Genomic DNA, 19,585 nt, shown 5'->3' with positions numbered 1-19,585 from the left:
CAGAGTTCGTACAGTATGGCTAACGGGACCTAGAGTGTAGCCAACAGAGTTCAGAGTCCGTACAGTATGGGTAACAGGACCTAGAGTGTAGCCAACAGAGTTCAGAGTTCGTACAGTATGGCTAACAGGACCTAGAGTGTAGCCAACAGAGTTCAGAGTTTATACAAGGGTGGGGTCTGTCACCGTGGTACAGAGTTCAGAGAGACGGCAGCTGAGGGGAAGAAGCTGTTCCTGGGCCTGCTTGACTTGGAACGGCGAACTGGAATTCTGTTTGTTTTGGGCAGATCGGCCTGTAATCTTGCCCCCACGTTGTCCTTCCTCCAGGGGCCTGCAGAGCCTGTTGACCCCAGTGCTGGCTAACATCCTGGAGGCCGACCAGGAGAAATGCTGGGGCTTCGACCAGTTCTTCGCAGAGACCAGCGACATCCTGCACCGCTGCGTGGTCTACGTCTTCAGCCTGCAGCAGGCCACGCTGCACCACATCTACATCCACGAGTACAACACGTCAGTCACGCTTCTAGACCGTCCAGGGGGTTGGGAACATGACTGTCACATTCACTGTCTTCTAGACCGTCCAGGGGGTTGGGAACATGACTGTCACATTCACTGTCTTCTAGACCGTCCAGGGGGTTGGGAACATGACTGTCACATTCACTGTCTTCTAGACCGTCCAGGGGGTTGGGAACATGACTGTCACATTCACTGTCTTCTAGACCGTCCAGGGGGTTGGGAACATGACTGTGGGTCACATTCACTGTTTTCTAGACCGTCCAGGGGGTTGGGAACATGACTGTCGGTCACATTCACTGTTTTCTAGACCGTCCAGGGGGTTGGGAACATGACTGTCGGTCACATTCACTGTTTTCTAGACCGTCCAGGGGGTTGGGAACATGACTGTCACATTCACTGTCTTCTAGACCGTCCAGGGGGTTGGGAACATGACTGTCACATTCACTGTCTTCTAGACCGTCCAGGGGGTTGGGAACATGACTGTCACAGTCACTGCTTTCTAGACCGTCCAGGGGGTTGGGAACATGACTGTCGGTCAGAGTCACTGTTTTCTAGACCGTCCAGGGGGTTGGGAACATGACTGTGTGAGGAGGGAGGGCTCGAAATAAAAATGTTTACTTGGTAGCACTGGTGCTCCCAACTTCAAAAAGTTGGGAGCACCAGAAAAAATTTAGGAGCACCCACCAAAATGTAAGGAGCACCAACAATATATAATGTAATATATTTTTTATTGATAAAAAAAAACGACTATAACAGTTAGGGATGGGTATCGTTAGGATTTTATCTATACTCTTATCGATACTGCTTAACGGTTCGGTACTTTATCGATACTCTTATCGGTTCTTTTAGATTATTATTATTTAAAAAAATATATATACATTTATTATTTGAACGGCTTAAGGCTATATCTGTACTTGATGTTTGTTTGTTGTGTTGCATATTTGAAATAAACTTCAATCAAATCAAACCCCCCCTCTTAAAAACAAAAACCTGTGTTTAACCTAGCCATCTATAAAACATCATGCTGAAACTGTGAAACAAATGTCCTACTCCCCTAAAGAAAGAAATACATAGCAAACATGACTCAGTTATGCAATAGTGCTGCTGCTTTTTATTTGGTTAAAATATTTTAGTTAATAAGACTAAAAGACTACAATATGACTACAGCGATTTCATGACGGCTTCCTGTCCATGCAATACACGGAGCATTAACGTAAAATGTTCAACAACAGATTGCTGCTAATTAAACACTTCATGCAAACGGAGTAACGTTAACGTTATGTCGAGTTCATACGTGTAGTGTAGTATGAACTCGAACTACGCAATTTTGAGCCCTGAGCTGTTTCAGGGTAATGTGGGTGGGAGATGTTTCTCTTAGCAGGAAGGAAGATCAGCGTTACGATGACAAACTCATTATGGGGTGGTTAGTAGAACATAAGGAACAGCTGGGGAGGCACAGAGTACTGTATTCAGTTCATCAGCTGATAGGAATCTGCACTGCTTCCTGTTCGGAGGACGAGAACTTTGGACCCGGCTCTGATAACTGATGCTACAGATACTATCAGTGCACCTGTGAAAACGTAATCATGAAAAAATTATGCGAGTCATAATTTTGTCGACGTTCAGATTACGATTCAGATTCCGTTATTTGTCCATTAGATTTGCATGAGATGGAAATCCGTCTTTGGCACTGGCATGTAACACACACTATATACGGTACACAATAATACACACAACAATATTCAGATTCTGATCATTTTATTGTCACAGTTTTTTTTTTAAATGTACATACTTTCAGAAAGACGTGAGATGCGTTTTTCCCGGCTCCTCAACCGTAGTAGATTTGTAGACATGGTACACAACGTATATTCTATCTCTACAAACTATAACTATAAGCTATAACTATAAACACAATAATTATACATGAAGGTAAGATCAATTCGGAGACCAAGTGGCAGCAATGAAAGTGATTGTTTTTGCCTCCACTGGCCTGCAAAGGCATCTTAACCTTTACAGCAATACACAGTACACAGCAGTACTTTGGGGGCGACAGTGAGGCAGAGCGGTCGTCTGGTAATCGGAAGGTTCCCGGTTCGATTCCCACTCCTCCCAGGCAGCGTGTTGAAGTGTCCTTGAGCGAGACACTTAACCCCTAATTGATCCCGATGAGCAGGTTGACACTTTCCAGGTTGCCTTCGCTGTCTGTGAGTGAATGGGTGAATGTGAGCAACAAAAGATTATATAAACGCACCATTTACAAGCAACGGTGTCAAAACGTTGCCAGTGTATCATTGCCATTTTATTTTACATTATATTAGCCTATTGAATTTAGTTCTGTGTGCCCTAGCACTGTATCTGTGTCTGCCCTGACAGAGACGGTATCACCTCTTAATGCCTTGATTGTATAGCATCAAACCTCTTAACAATCGCCCCCAAAAGTGGTCATTTTAGTTTTCATTTTTTAGGGCTGCATACTTTTTTTGCAAACCAAAATACTATACTTTATACTTATAGCACATGCATGAGCCTGATCTCTTTTGAAAGATGACATTCTGATACAATAAAGAAAATTCACTTTTAGTGCTAATGAAATAGAGTTGTAGAAAAACGTGTTACTCCAATTTTTCTGTAGTAGTTAGTAGTCCAGAAGTAGTATTTAAAAAAATAAAAAATAAAGTTGGTATGGCTGAGAAGACACCCTGGGTCCATAGCCTGAAGTCTTGTGTAGTACATGTCCAAATTCCATAAAGAATTCGTTCAGAAATGAGTGATTAGAAGCGGTTTTGGTAAAAGGTGAGAGCTCAGAAAACGATTTTCTCAGACTTCAATGCATTCAACGGATAATTCTCTTCCTGTTTTGGCTCGTGACTTTTCACCTAGATCCCTGATTCGCTCATTCCCACGTGGGGTTTGATTGATTGATTGATTGAAAATGTTATTAACAAATTGCAGAATGGGTACAATACAGTACAGCTCAATACACACAATTGTTAAGGGGATGCAGACCAGAGAAAGACTTTCGTCATGTTTACATCAGGGTCCCCCATTTTCAATTCATCATAAACCATTGTGTACCATTGGAAAGCCCTACTCATTGGTTACAACCCTGTCCAATAATCCTCGAGATCGCCAAATGATTGACTGAGGTAGAGGCTCGAGAGTCGGGAGTGGTATTTGAACAAATAAAAAGTCTGCCGTGTACTTCGGCGCACGCCTCACATATCGGCATGTAACTTGAGGACCGCTGAACAGATTTTGTCACCTGAAAGGGCTATTGACAGACAACAAATAGGGCTTTAATTCGATATATATCGAAGGTGCCGGTGGGCAAATCGTCCTCAAGAGGGCCCACATGTGGGCCGTTGCATACTAAGAGGTTGCCCTGATTGTATAGCCTCTTAATGCCCTGATTGTATAGCCTCTTAATGAGTTGTCGGTCTCATGCTTCGATCAAGTCTCTCTCTATTAAGCATATTAGATTACTTCGCTTAAAATCTTCTTCATGTCCCACTTTATTTTTTTTACCAGCTGGCTACAATGGCTGCTGGATTCATTAAAAAATTCTAATAATCTGGTTGTATCTAGTAGAGTAGAGAGCATTTACCAGCATTTGGTGCCTACGTAACATTATTTTATATACTTTAGCGTCCCACGTCTCTCAAAGCTGCAGTTCCTCATTTCCTCCACAGGGCGACACTGTTCCAGGAGCTGCTGTCTCGTAGGACCAGCATTCCGCCTCACAACCAGGAGCTGCTGTATGAGGGCCGGCGCCTGGTGCTGGACCCCAACCGGCAGGCCAAGAACTTCCCCAAGACCACCAGGGACAACCCCATCATGCTGGTCAGCCGCGAGTCTGTGGCCACAGTGGGACTCATCTTCGAAGACCGTGAGTGACCCTGAGAGGGCTCGAGTAAAGGCCCAATCCGCAATTCTAAAATGTTTTCTTTTTAAGTAAATATGAGGTGCATTTATTTTCTATTTGTTTAACCAGGCAGGTCAATTAAGAACAAATTATTATTTATAATGACGGCCTGGCGAGAGGACAAGAGGGAAAGGGGACAAAAGAAATGTATAGAAAAGAAACCGACGAGGGCGGTTAGGTGGCCGAGCGGAGATTGCGTTCGTCACCAGCCCCGGAGCTGAGCTGGATTTGCCTGTTCGAATCCAGCTCACAGCTCCGGGGTTGTCACCAGCTTGGCTAGCCGTCTGCACTGATACAATTGGCTGTATCAGAGGGTGGGAGAAGCTGGCGGGGTGGGTCCGGGTCGTTGTAAACAGCGACTCCTACAGTTCGGTCGGGGCGCCTGCTAAGCGCGGATTGGACGTGAGGGGGATAGTGTGGTCCTCCCACACGCTACGCCCTCTCAATGAGAATCCGCGCTGCCAGGTGAAAAGAAGCGGTGATTGGCTGGACGTGTGTCGGAGGAAGCACGTGGTAGCCTCCACTCTCCCAGATGATCTGACTGTGGGGGGTAAGTGCGCAGCGACCAGGAAGGGACTGGGAATTGGCATACGACTAACATTGGGATGGGAGAAAATCTGAGGAAAATGGAGGGGGAAAAAGACCAATAAAAAAAAAAAAAAAAGAAAAAAGAAACCGACGATACAGACGTAATGGAAATAATTGAATTGAATGAGGTGAATGATTTATGGTGCTAAATTTCTCTTTTTACATAAAGAAAATAATATTTTATTAGAAAATAAATAGATAGATACAATAGACACATTGATCTATTGTATCAATGTGAAAAGAAATCTATATATATATATAACTTGAACGACAAAAAATCTAGTGTGTAAAAATAAGTACACCTTTTCTGCCAGCAAAGCTGATATCGGGGCCATTCAATATATATCCACCGTATTTAAAATTACCAGATGGACTCTTTAATTCAGAAAACATGAACATAGTGTTGAATTGCTTTGGCTCCCTCTCCCTCCCTCTCTGTGTGTGTCTGTCTCTCTCTCTCTCTCTCTCTCTCTCTCTCTGTCTGTATGTCTCTCTCTCCCTCTCTCTTTGTGTCTTTCTCTCTCTCTCTGTCTGTCTATCTCTGTGTCTCTCTCTCTCTCTGTCTTTCTCTCTGTCTGTCTCTGTCTGTGTCTCTCTCTCTGTCTGTATCTCTCTCTGTCTGTCTCTGTGTATCTCTTTGTGTCTCTCTGTATCTCTCTCTGTGTCTCTCTCTGTGTCTCTCTGTCTGTCTCTCTCTCTGTCTGTCTCTCTCTCTGTGTCTGTCTCTCTCTCTCTGTCCGTCTGTCTCTCTCTGTCTGTATCTGTCTCTCTCTCTGTTTCTCTGTCTGTCTCTCTCTCTATCTGTCTCTCTCTCTCTCTCTCTCTCTCTCTGTTTGTCTCTGTCTCTGTCTCTCTGTGTGTCTCTCTCTGTGTGTCTCTCTCTCTTCTGGACTCTTTGTTTTGATACATTTGAAGAGACATTGTCTAAACTACACTTATGTGTAACATTTTCAGATTCAATATGAATTTTTACTTTGAGGTGGAAACTGTGATGCGTATCGCCTGCTGTTCTCTGTCGTCACGCTGTTCCCTGTGTGCGACTGTATATCATGTTGTCCTTTGAACCCTGTGTCTGTCTCACTGTCCATGTAAACGCAGCCAATGTGGAGCTCGTGTCTAACCCTTAGTGTCTTTTGTCTCGACAGCGAGTCCCCCCAAAGTACAGCCTCGCTATGACCTGGACCTGGACGCCAGTTACGCTAAGGTACTACTAAGGACTATTTAAGGACGAACGTGTGAGGAAGCTGAACACCCTTATCTAACCTGGATTTGAAGAATGTTGGGTTTATTTTTCATATAAATAACATTTGAATGATCAAATAAATAGATCGATACAATTGACAAATTGATCTTGAAATTCCCGGCAGTGGTACCTCCAGCTTGGTCAGTCGTCCCTACGAACACAATAACTGTCAGTGTTCGCGAGTATGGGTCCTGGTCGTCGCAACAGCGACTCCTACTGGTCGGCCTGTTCAGCAGGGAGGGGGAGATGGCTATAAACCTCTGCACACGTTACGCTCTCCAGGTGAAGCTCCTAGCTGTCGGGGTGAAAAGAACCGGCTGGTGACTCGTGATAGACACGTGGTGGTCTACACCCTGCCCAGGCTGACTATAGAGGAGACACGTGGTGGTCTACACCCTCCCCAGACTGACTATAGAGGAGACACGTGGTGGTCTACACACCCTGCCCAGGCTGACTATAGAGGAGACACATGGTGGTCTACACACCCTCCCCAGACTGACTATAGAGGAGACACGTGGTGGTCTACACCCTGCCCAGGCTGACTATAGAGGAGACACGAGGTGGTCTACACACCCTGCCCAGGCTGACTATAGAGGAGACACGTGGTGGTCTACACCCTGCCCAGGCTGACTATAGAGGAGACACGTGGTGGTCTACACCCTGCCCAGGCTGACTATAGAGGAGACACGAGGTGGTCTACACACCCTGCCCAGGCTGACTATAGAGGAGACACGAGGTGGTCTACACCCTGCCCAGACTGACTATAGAGGAGACACGTGGTGGTCTACACCCTGCCCAGACTGACTATAGAGGAGACACGTGGTGGTCTACACCCTGCCCAGACTGACTATAGAGGAGACACGTGGTGGTCTACACCCTGCCCAGACTGACTATAGAGGAGACACGAGGTGGTCTACACCCTGCCCAGGCTGACTATAGAGGAGACACGAGGTGGTCTACACACATGCTAAGCTAACGTTAATCACATCATATCGAACCGATAGGAGTTTATCTTATCTAATCTTACGTGGTGGTACCACGTGTGCCACTACCCGATCAAACATCCACGTAAGATTAGATAAGATAAGCTCCTATCGGTTCGATATGATGTGATTAACGTTAGCTTAGCATGTAGCTACCACGACCACAACAGCAGAGCGAGTTAGCCGAAAGTTAGCCACAGCCACTTTTTCCTCCGTGATGGTATAAAACTTGCGATTTGGATTTCTGTTTTTGTCATTAGTACGCGTAACACAGCAGCTCTTTGGCATTGTGAAGGACTGAAGAAAATTCCGCTTGATTGTCTTTAATTTGCCGCTTTAACGATCCGTTTCTGCACTAAATGAACCGTACACAATGTACCAGGCTGGGCAGTTTCCCCCCACGCTGCAGTTGCGTAGCAACAACAGGCAGGAAGTTGACTTCGAGAATAGTCTGACATCACTGATTGTTCCACCCGTATAGGGATTTATCATTGGGAAAATGGATTATTGGCTATTGTAACAATTCTGCCGCATGGAAATTGAAAAGCTTTCCATTTTTGCATAAAATGAGTTCCCTTCTATCACTAACATAATTTTTTAAGCATTTTTGGTTGAAATAAATTTGGCGATTTTTTTTATGATTAATTTTCATGTTGAGCTATAGCTTGTGGATGAATACGCACAGAAAGGTACACCATGCAAATGTTAATGCTTTATTTGTTTTAAACGAGACGATTTAGAAATGGGCAATGGGGAAATGCATTGGGTTGGACAGAGGGTGGAACACGAAAAACGGCAATGACGTAACCACTACACCTCCCTATTGCATGTCTGTTATGGCTGGATGTGGCACTGACCTGTGCGCATGTGCGTGACTACACACACACACACCCACACACACTCTCTAACACTCCTGTTGGTCCGCAGACGTTTGCTGGTGATGTCGGCCACCTGTGGAAGACCTCAGAATCCCTGCTGGTGTATCAAGAGCTGGTGCGCAAAGGAGTCCGCGGCCTAAAGTGAGTTCCTACGTTCGCTGTCCAGTGACCCTGTCAGGTGACGTCTAAACAGCAGGGCTTTAATGACACAGATTCTATATCCATTCCAATCTCGAGGTCACGATTCAATTCGATTTTCCATTCTTTATGCATTAAAAATGTATTCATGCTACAAAACTCAAATTATATATACTGCACTACACAGCTTGTTTTGGCTCAGAATCTTTTTTCAGTAAACAATGGAAATGCTAAACATTATGGTAATAGCATCATAACATACCACCAGTTAAATGATATGCTAATAGCAGTAGTTATACCACCAGTTAAACATTATGCTAATAGCAGTACCCATAACATACCACCAGTTAAACATTATGCTAATAGCAGTAGTCATAACATACCACCAGTTAAACATTATGCTAATAGCAGTAGTCATAACATACCACCAGTTAAACATTATGCTAATAGTAGTAGTTATACCACTAGTTAAACATTATGCTAATAGCAGTAGTTATACCACCAGGTAAACAGTATGCTAATAGCAGTAGTCATAACATACCACCAGTTAAACATTATGCTAATAGCAGTAGTCATAACATACCCCCAGTTAAACATTATGCTAATAGCAGTAGTCATAACATACCACCAGTTAAACATTATGCTAATAGCAGTAGTCATAACATACCACCAGTTAAACATTATGCTAATAGCAGTAGTCATAACATACCCCCAGTTAAACATTATGCTAATAGCAGTAGTCATAACATACCCCCAGTTAAACATTATGCTAATAGCAGTAGTCATAACATACCACCAGTTAAACATTATGCTAATAGCAGTAGTCATAACATACCCCCAGTTAAACATTATGCTAATAGCAGTAGCCATAACATACCCCCAGTTAAACATTACAGGGCTGTACAGTGCGAGATATATATCGCACATGCTACAGCAACATCAGTCTGTGCGATGAATGGATTTACTTCAATAGCACCCGTGCGATAGGCATTCGGTTCATATCGATACTCTTATTTTGAAAATCCTGTGGCAAGTCTCATCTCCGCAGAAGCGCATAATATCACCACCACGCATAATATCTATGGCTCCGGCAGCTAGCAACGTTCAGTTCATATTGATACTCTTATTTTGAAAATCCTGTGGAGTAGACTCGTATCTGCTCGGCTCTACAGCACAGCGCGCAGTAGCGTCTGGAACGCGGACATTGCAACAGAGCAAGGCTAGTGTGCCTATTTCACGACCCAAAACAAATCCCTGCTGTTTTATTCCGCAACGGGTCAAATGCATCTAACATGCTTTGCAATCCTCACCATTCCTTTATGACCACGTCGTGTTAAAGTCCGAAATTAACGTTACGTTAGCGTAAGCTAACAACAAGCTGTTCAGAGCCATAGAGAGAACAGCAGACGGGCAGAGTGAGGACTAGGAAGGAGGGGGCGGGCAGGCATTCTCCCTTCTTTGTGTGTGTGTGCGTTTGGAAAGATCAGATGAAGTCAGACGACTGAGACGAGTATATTATATTGATAGTAAATGTACTGAGGGTGGACAGATAATGTTGATATTTAAACATAAAAAATACAATACATAATAAATGTATTCATGATCATCTTGCAACATAAAACAATTGCAGGAACGGTTTGGGAGAGAAAGGGGTTTTAGGTTGCGTGTTGTGAGTTCCAAAAATATATACTTAAAGTTTAAAGCTCAATATATCAAAACGTGGCACTTTACAGTGAACAGGAGGTCTATTTGTATTAAAAACAATATTGTTTTTCATTTAAATGTCTGGAAGAGCTCAAACATTTAAATGTCAAATGATATTTCCGTTGCCTTTTTTGAGTTGATCTAAATGTTACTGATTGTGTTAAATGGGCTTATGATATTCGTCTCATATCGATTGCAGGCACCTGCATCGTATCGTGGCAGATATCTGAAAATATCGTATCGTTGTCCAAAGAATCAATATCGTATCATATCGTGATGAAACTGGTGATTCCAACCCCTAGTCCATACACCCAACACCAAATCCCATAATTCCTTACACGTAACGTGTCTGGCTGTGTGACGTCAACTTGTCAGCATGAAAATGACAGCCAAACATGGCACTGCAACTAAATAACACAAATACAATAGGCACATTTGTGACTGTTACAAATATAACACGTTTTATACTTGTGCTACCAGATTCATTATCAACCTCTGTAGCACCAGTGCTATGTGCAAAAAAGGTTAACGTACAGCCCTGCATTATGCTAATAGCAGTAGCCATACCATACCACCAGTTCAACTGAATAAATGAGAGACCCTGGGGAGATGATTTGCATTGTGTTTTCAAATGGGTGTCACAAAACTTACTCTGGCCTTCGAGAATGAAATATGCTTTAATCTTAGTTAAAGTGGTAATCCAAAACATCCTCATTTGGTGTTTGTTTCGGCATCACATCTATCTGTGATAAGCAAGCGTTGCTGTTTTTTTTGCACTGTATTGACTTGCTTTTCCATCTTTCACAAAAATTCACATTCACTACTGAGTTCATCTTCTATTCATTCCAAACAAAACAGCTGTTGCTGCTGGTGATGTGAAACAGCTGTTGCTGCTGGTGATGTGAAACAGCTGTTGCTGCTGGTGATGTGAAACAGCTGTTGCTGCTGGTGATGTGAAACAGCTGTTGCTGCTGGTGATGTGAAACAGCTGTTGCTGCTGGTGATGTGAAACAGCTGTTGCTGCTGGTGATGTGAAACAGCTGCTGGTGATGTGAAACAGCTGTTGCTGCTGGTGATGTGAAACAGCTGTTGCTGCTGGTGATGTGAAACGCATCACTTCCTGTGTGCCGGATGATGTTCCCGGTTTAGAACAGCCAAGAACAGCAAACGTTAGAAACATTGATGAACTGCGTAGAATAGGGCTGACCTTCGAATTCTTTTTTGGAATTCGAAGCTTCGGGGCCGAGATTCGATTTTAATTCGAAGCTTCGAGATAAAAAAACAAAAAAAATAATATATATATATTTTTTTATTATTATTATTATATTTTTTTAAGATTTTTCTGTTGTGGGACTTGTACAGCACTTTGTTCAACTTTGTCAGTGCTGTAAAGTTTAAACCTTTTAAAATCTTAGACAAACAAAACACTTTGCTTTCATGAAATATTGTAAGCCATCATTTGAGGCTTTATAAAAGCAGCACAATGAACACAAATCTGTCAGTGCCGAGTCTGACCTCATCTTAAATAACAAACAGCATTGCAGAGTTGATTTTGCACAACAACAAATATTTTGTTTTTTTTTAATATATAATCGGATTTTATTTTCATATTTGAATCCCATGCCCATCGAATGAAGCTTTGGAGTATTTAAGACAGAAGCAGAAGCAGAATCACTATTGTGTAACATCCATTGGCGATAGAGAGTGGCAAAATAGACTTGTGTTTTTATATGAAAATGTTTGCGATTATAATCTTTAAAACAACAGAACTATGCTCTACTACACCTGGGATGATCAAACACTATGTTCAGTTGAAACAACTTGTAAAGGTTCAAGGTTGATCTATCTATCCTCTCTCTGTCTCTCTCTCTCTCACTGTCTCTCTCACTCTGTCTCTCACTGTGTGTGTTTGTTTGTCTCTCTCTCCCCTCCTCCATCTCTCTCTGTGTCTCCCACTGTCTCTCTCCCTGCTCTCCTCATATCAGTCTGTATCTCTCTGTGTCTCTATCTCTCTCTCTCTGTCTGTCTGTCTATCTCTCTCTGTGTCTCTTTCTCTCTGTGTGTCTCTGTCTATCTCTGTCTCTCTCTCTCTGTGTGTGTGTGTCTCTCTCTGTCTCTCTCTCTCTGTGCCCCTCTCTATCTGTGTCTCTCTCTCTCTCTCTCTCTCTCTCTCTCTCTCTCTCTCTCTCTCTCTCTCTCTCTCTCTCTCTCTCTCTCTCTCTCTGTGCCTCTCTCTCTGTGCCTCTCTCTCTGTGTGTGTCTCTGTCTCTCCTCTCTCTCTGTCTCTGTCTCTCTCTATCTGTCTCTCTATCTCTCTCTTCTCTCTCCCTCTCTCTTCTCCCTACAGAAACAAGCATTTCATCATAAAGTATTCTGTATTTTGTTGTGACAAATAATAAACAAACTTGAAACTCTCTGTCTTTGTCTCCCCTCTCTCTCCTCTCTCCCTCTATATTCTCCCTCTCCCCCCTCTCTCTCTCTCTCTCTCTCTCTCTCTCTCTCTCTCTCTCTCTCTGTCTCTCTCTCTCTCCCCCCCCCTCTCTCTCTCTCTCTCTCTCTCTCTCTCTCTCTCTCTCTCTCTCTCTCTCTCTCTCTCTCTCTCTCTCTCTCTCTCTCTCTCTCTCTCTCTCTCTCTCTCTCTCTCTCTCTCTCTCTCTCTCTCTCTCTCTCTCTCTCTCTCTCTCTCTCTCTCTCTCTCTCTCTCTCTCTCTCTCTCTCTCTCTCTCTCTCTCTCTCTCAGTGAGTTGATGAAGGAGGACTACAGTGAGATTGTACAGAAGAAGTCTGAGGTCATCAACCTGTGTAACTACTGCACCCAGATACTGGAGAGAACTGAACAGCTGTGAGTGGTGTTTTTTCTCTACGCATTCCAACAGGCGTCCACGTGCAATTCTGGTGACGTTGGTGACATGGTGTTCTCCTGTGCTCTCTGTCTAACCCCTAGGTTTGAGGTGCTGATGCAAGCCAACATGCTGTCCTCCGAATACGATGAGATATCAGACGTGCGCAAGAAAGTACTCAGAGTGAGTCCTTGTTTTTTTTTTTTAAGCTTCTTTTTTTAGCATTTATCGCTTTTTCATGGTTAGACATGACCGACAGATGAGGAGAGGATGAACGGGAGAAGAGGCGGGAAGACATGCGACAAATGGAAGTCACCGGGAAACCGTTAACCTGTGAAAGTCCTGAGACTGAGTCCTTGTTAACCTGTGAAAGTCCTGAGAGTGAGTCCTTGTTAACCTGTGAAAGTCCTGAGAGTGAGTCCTTGTTAACCTGTGAAAGTCCTGAGAGTGAGTCCTTGTTAACCTGTGAAAGTCCTGAGACTGAGTCCTTGTTAACCTGTGAAAGTACTGAGAGTGAGTCCTTGTTAACCTGTGAAAGTCCTGAGAGTGAGTCCTTGTTAACCTGTGAAAGTCCTGAGACTGAGTCCTTGTTAACCTGTGAAAGTCCTGAGACTGAGTCCTTGTTAACCTGTGAAAGTACTGAGAGTGAGTCCTTGTTAACCTGTGAAAGTCCTGAGAGTGAGTCCTTGTTAACCTGTGAAAGTCCTGAGACTGAGTCCTTGTTAACCTGTGAAAGTACTGAGAGTGAGTCCTTGTTAACCTGTGAAAGTCCTGAGAGTGAGTCCTTGTTAACCTGTGAAAGTACTCAGTGAGTCCTTGTTAACCTGTGAAAGTCCAGAGTGAGTCCTTGTTAACCTGTGAATGTACTCAGTGAGTCCTTGTTAACCTGTGAAAGTCCTGAGACTGAGTCCTTGTTAACCTGTGAAAGTCCTGAGAGTGAGTCCTTGTTAACCTGTGAAAGTCCTGAGAGTGAGTCCTTGTTAACCTGTGAAAGTACTGAGAGTGAGTCCTTGTTAACCTGTGAAAGTACTGAGACTGAGTCCTTGTTAACCTGTGAAAGTACTGAGACTGAGTCCTTGTTAACCTGTGAAAGTACTGAGACTGAGTCCTTGTTAACCTGTGAAAGTCCTGAGAGTGAGTCCTTGTTAACCTGTGAAAGTCCTGAGAGTGAGTCCTTGTTAACCTGTGAAAGTCCTGAGACTGAACTATTTATTCAACAATTGTATCCAATCCCAATCAATATTGCAATATAAAAAAATATTGATTGTGTATCAATATCTATACATTTTTGCATGTAAAGAAATTATATAATTAATAATTACGTTGCATGTAAAGGAACACGCCAAGATCCCCGCTTCTATAACCTCACCGCTAAGGGGCGTAGTTCTCAGTCCATATATGGGCATAATGTGTGTGCCGTGAAGTGAGGGCTTCCTCGATCCACACGCCTCAGCCCGTCTCCTCCGTAGACCAGACCGTCTCATTTAACAGCCCCAGTCTCCTCCGTAGACCAGACCGTCTCATTTAACAGCCCCAGTCTCCTCCGTAGACCAGACCGTCTCATTTAACAACCCCAGTCTCCTCCGTAGACCAGACCCTGGAGTGATACTGATGGTGTGTATGTGTATGTGTATGTGTCTGTGTCTGCAGATCTCCAGCTCTCTGGAGCCCATGGAGCGAACGGCGCAGGACGTAAAGAGCAAGTTCCTCCCAGGAGGCCTGCTCACCGACACCTGGATACAGCAGGTGGGCACCCACCCCGAGGACAGGAAGTAAGTCTGGCTCATTTTCCTACCGTTGTTAGGACCGAACGTCCCTATAAAGTCAGTGGTTCCCAGGGCTTTTCCCCCTTCAGACAAGATGTTGCTGAGTCGCAACAAGAGGGTGGTCTCTTTCCGTCTGGGAGGCAAAAACATTTGCAATAATGAAAACCATTTGCTGTCATTTCCTGTAACTTAAAAACACAAGTTCAATAAAATAGCAAACACAAAGGGTAAGTTCCAAATAAGTTATTTATTTGAGAACAGTGTATATGGTTGCACAATTAGTTTAACCCTTTCACTACCACACTACAGACGGTTACCCTTTCACTACCACAACCTTTTGCTGGTAGTGAAAGGTTAACCGTCTGTAGTGTGGTAGTGAAAGGTTAACGTCTGTAGTGTGGTAGTGAAAGGGTTAACCTTCTGTAGTGAAAGGGTTGAGCTTATGTATTGTGGCAGTGAAAGGGTTAACCTTTTGTAGTGTTGTAGTGAAAGGGTTAACATTTTGTAGTGGTGGTGAAAGGGTTAACCTTCTGCAGTGGGGTAGTGAAAGGGTTAACCTTCTGTGGTGTGGTAGTGAAAGGGTTAACCTTCTGTAGTGTGGTAGTGAAAGGGTTAACTTTCTGTAGTGTGGTAGTGAAAGGGTTAAAGGGTTGAGGCAGGGGGGGGGGGGGGGGCAGGTTGCCCAAATGTTTCCATGTTAGTGGCCTGACTGAAGAGGTTTGGGAACCACTGCCATAAGTCATGAAAACAAAAAAGATGTATGTGTGTGTGTGTGTTTTTCTTGTCATTGTGGGACATGCTGGGTCCCATAAGGTAAAGGAGCTATTTTAGGTTATGGTAAAGGTTAGGGTTAGGCATGTCGTTAAACTTAGGGTAAAGGGTTGAATGTAAGTCAATGGAATGTCCCCACAATGATTGAAAGTGTGTGTGTGTGTGTGTGTGTGTGTGTGTGTGTGTGTGTGTGTGTGTGTGTGTGTGTGTGTGTGTGTGATATCCTTGGAACAGATGACATATGATAATAACCTACTCATGGTATATATTCAGATTCTAAGTGTTTGTGTGTGTGTCCATATTTATTGTAACGTATAATATAACTGATGGGGCATGCATTGCACACCCTCATCTGCAGTGCACCTTGATTACAATGTTTACTTGCTCATATTATTATTTTATAAGCTACCGTAATTCCTCTAATAGTGACCCGGGCTTGTATTTGCTTAAACTGTAGCAGGTACCAGGCTTTTATTAGGAGGAGGCATGTATAAGAGAGAGGCCTATATTTCTCATTTTCAAACAGATCATAATGAATAAATCAACATTTTATGTCAGTTTGAACCCAGTAAAATGTACTGGGTTCATTTATTGAAACCAAGTACTGTATGAAATAGTAAACAGTGCAATTACAGGTGGTCACTGGTCATTTCAACGTTTTCAAAGTGAAATCAAGTAACTTTACCTTAGCAGCTCAGTATGCAGCTCAGTATATTAGTAACCCGGCTTGTATTAGGAGGTCAGCTTATAATTGCTTAGCTCAAGAGCGCACCCGGCCATTAATAGAGACCCGGTTTGTAATTGAATACCGGTCACTATTAGAGGAATTACGGTAATTATATTGTTTACACTGCTTATTTTTTTATCTTTACTGTAATTGTATTGCCTATATTTATGTATTTCTACTATTACCCTGCCCATACCTGTACCTGTACCTCCCCTCCCCCATGCTGCTATGATGCCTGAATTTCCCCAATGGGATCAGTAAAGGGATATCTTATCTCTTATCTTACACACTCTTATGCAGAGAGCGACTTACAGCAGGTGCATCAGTAGAACGAGTTCAAATGATTGAATCACCAACACAGCAAGTAGCCAAGATGAGGAGCACTGAGGGCTAATCGCTTCAAAATAAGAAGCTTAAAAGTGGCGTACGGTGAATAAGGACAAGGAAAAAGCACCCGTTCACATCCTGAGGTTAACCCTTTCACTGCCGCACTACCAAACGGTTAACCCTTTCACGGCGACAATACACAGAAGGTTAACCCTTTCACTGCCACACTACAGAAGGTTAACCCTTTACTATCACACTAACCGTCGGTAGTGTGATAGTAAAGGGTTAATCTTCTGTAGTGTGGCAGTGAAAGGGTTCAAAATGGCATACGGTGAATAAGGACAAGGGAAAAAGCACCCGTTCACATCCTGAGGTTAATCTCGCCTCCTGAATTGATTTTTAAACGGAGGGTGAACTGAACCGTACCTCTGACGCACATGTTTCATTGTTCTCCTCTTTGCAGCGTGGAGAAAATCAAAGTGCTGCTGGATGCCATCACGGCCATCTACCATCAGTTCAAGAAGGACAAAGCGGAGCGACGTGAGAGGACGCACCCCTCCGGTTTAAAGGACAATGCCACCCAAATTAAGAATTCCAATATGTTATCTCCACACGGCCCCGCAAAGTTCCATCAATATGTGTGAACGTGGGCTAGTCTCTCTCCTAAAAGCCAGAAACCAGAGAAGTAAGACTCAAACTTGCAATGACATCAGGTATGACATCTGGAGAGCTGCTTGTTTTATTTTTTATTTTTTTTTAAACTTTGGCCATTCCGCTGGCTCTTTTTTGCGTTTATCGCATTTTCTCTGGTCAAGAATGACCGACAGAAACAGGTTTGAATGGGGGTAGATGGGGAAGACACTCTGAGAAAGATACGGCTACAGTCCGGGATTCGAACTTGCTAACCCCAGATCCGTGACGAGCACGGTTGTCCCCGGCGCCGAAATAGCGCTCGAGGTACGCGGTGAGCTACTGGAGCTCCCCTTGTTTTATTTTTTATACCTATATTTTATTCTATAGTAGTGTTCTCCGCTCTGAAACACAGTCAGAACGTTCCCCTGGGCGCGCTCAGTGTGTTCTCCGCTCTGAAACACAGTCAGAACGTTCCCCTGGGCGCGCTCAGTGTGTTCTCCGCTCTGAAACACAGTCAGAACGTTCCCCTGGGCGCTCAGTGTGTTCTCCGCTCTGAAACACAGTCAGAACGTTCCCCTGGGCGCTCAGTGTGTTCTCCGCTCTGAAACACAGTCAGAACGTTCCCCTGGGCGCGCTCAGTGTGTTCTCCGCTCTGAAACACAGTCAGAACGTTCCCCTGGGCGCGCTCAGTGTGTTCTCCGCTCTGAAACACAGTCAGAACGTTCCCCTGGGCGCTCTCAGTGTGTTCTCCGCTCTGAAACACAGTCAGAACGTTCCCCTGGGCGCTCTCAGTGTGTTCTCCGCTCTGAAACACAGTCAGAACGTTCCCCTGGGCGCTCTCAGTGTGTTCTCCGCTCTGAAACACAGTCAGAACCTTCCCCTGGGCGCGCTCAGTGTGTTCTCCGCTTTGAAACACAGTCAGAACCTTCCCCTGGGCGCGCTCAGTGTGTTCTCCGCTCTGAAACACAGTCAGAACGTTCCCCTGGGCGCTCTCAGTGCTCTCTGCTTTAAAAACCTTTACCATCTTATCCAATTCATTGTCTACGGAGGAGCTGCAGGCTTTATATCTGATTTGTTTTCTCTAGTTTTTAGATTCTGGAGAGTCGACCGTGTTCGCAAATATTTTTGGACTGTATTAAGGCCACAGGAGTAACGTGTGAATTCTTAAATTGGGAGCGTAGTTCCCAATTGAATATGAAGTACTATATGCATAAAAGTTTATTGATCTGATTTGTGGATTTACTCTCCTTCTTCTCTAGGTCTGCCTTACAATGAGGAGCAGATCCATAAATTTGACAAGTAAGCCCCACTGCACCTCCTCGCATGAATAGCATCATACGCTGAGTGAGAAGCCTTCATTACTGATCCCGTTGTTTTTATTAAAAATAATATACAGTATATATATAATAATTTTTTTGCAAATGGACTGCACCGTGCTTCCTTTTCATTTTTATTTCTTTCAAATGTTCTTGTTACTATATATTAAGGCTGTCAAAGGCTGTCAAATTTTTCTCCCATCCCACTGTTAGTCGTTATGCCAATTCCCAACCCCCTTCCTGGTTGTTGCGCACTTCCCCCTACTGTTGGTCCGGGAGGCCGGAGACTGTCACATGTTTTCCTCCGACACATGTGCAGCCAGCCGGCAGCCAGCCTGGCAGCGCAGATTCTCACCGGGAGAGTGTAACGTGTGGAAGGTCACACTACCTTTCTCCAGATCCTACCCTCGCTGTGCAGGTGCCCCGACCGAACTGTAGGGGTCGCTGTCCACAACGCCCAGGACCCACCCACGGCTTCCCTCCCCCTAACTCAGCCAAACGAGTTAGTATAGCGATCAGCCCAAGCCAAGGCAATGCTGACTCTCCGGAAGTCGAGACCGCAGCCTCTTGCATTGGTGACGAGCACAATCTCCGCTACGCCACCTGACCGCCACGATTAACTTTTAAGATTTTTTTTTATTATTATTATTTATTTACTTAAAAAAATTACTAGACTTCACTCCTGTGTGTGTGTGTGTGTGTGTGTGTGTGTGTGTGTGTGTGTGTGTGTGTGTGTGTGTGTGTGTGTGTGTGTGTGTGTGTGTGTGTGTGTGTGTGTGTGTGTGTGTGTGTGTGTGTGTGTGTGTGTGTGTGTGTGTGTGTGTGTGTGTGTGTGTGTGTGTGTGTGTGTGTGTGTGTGTGTGTGTGTGTGTGAGATATAGAGAGAGAGAGGGGGATGAGAGAGATGAGGAAGGGGCAAGAGAGAAAGAGAGCTGGGGAGTGTGTGTGTGAGAAAGAGAGGGGGGGATGTGTGATTACTCAGCCCTTGTGTGGGTGAATGTAACAAGTTCCTAACGTTTTCTTTCTCCTATTATTTCATGCACACTTTATTCATTGTTTAAAATTATTATTTTCTTAAGTTATTTTGTGCATAATCAAATCAAATCAAATTTATTTGTAAGGCCCGACAACACACGTTAATGTCCCCATGGGCTGGACACGTCTTCTTTAAACAAGTCAAGAAGAAACATCACAATAAGTCAAGAATAAAACAAGAACACCATAACAAACCATTTAAAA

At 44.0% G+C, this 19,585-nt stretch overlaps 1 protein-coding gene across 1 annotated transcript in view; it reads left to right on the top strand.

The window, feature by feature from the left end:
* tbk1 (TANK-binding kinase 1) overlaps positions 1 to 19,585 on the top strand; it is a 65,013-nt gene that overhangs the window by 23,929 nt on the left and 21,499 nt on the right. The window contains exons 8-16 of the mRNA XM_084330048.1: positions 325 to 504; positions 4,200 to 4,396; positions 6,166 to 6,224; positions 8,174 to 8,265; positions 12,707 to 12,808; positions 12,911 to 12,989; positions 14,457 to 14,578; positions 16,861 to 16,937; positions 18,290 to 18,329. Coding sequence (XP_084186174.1) covers positions 325 to 504; positions 4,200 to 4,396; positions 6,166 to 6,224; positions 8,174 to 8,265; positions 12,707 to 12,808; positions 12,911 to 12,989; positions 14,457 to 14,578; positions 16,861 to 16,937; positions 18,290 to 18,329 — 948 coding nt within the window. The remainder of the gene's footprint in view (positions 1 to 324; positions 505 to 4,199; positions 4,397 to 6,165; positions 6,225 to 8,173; positions 8,266 to 12,706; positions 12,809 to 12,910; positions 12,990 to 14,456; positions 14,579 to 16,860; positions 16,938 to 18,289; positions 18,330 to 19,585) is intronic.

Source organism: Notolepis coatsorum (genome assembly GCF_963971535.1).
Source record: "Notolepis coatsorum genome assembly, chromosome: 15".
Classification (NCBI taxonomy): Eukaryota; Metazoa; Chordata; class Actinopteri; order Aulopiformes; family Paralepididae; genus Notolepis; species Notolepis coatsorum.
Note: the sequence above shows the minus strand (reverse complement) of the source record. Positions and strands in the feature narration are given on the sequence as shown.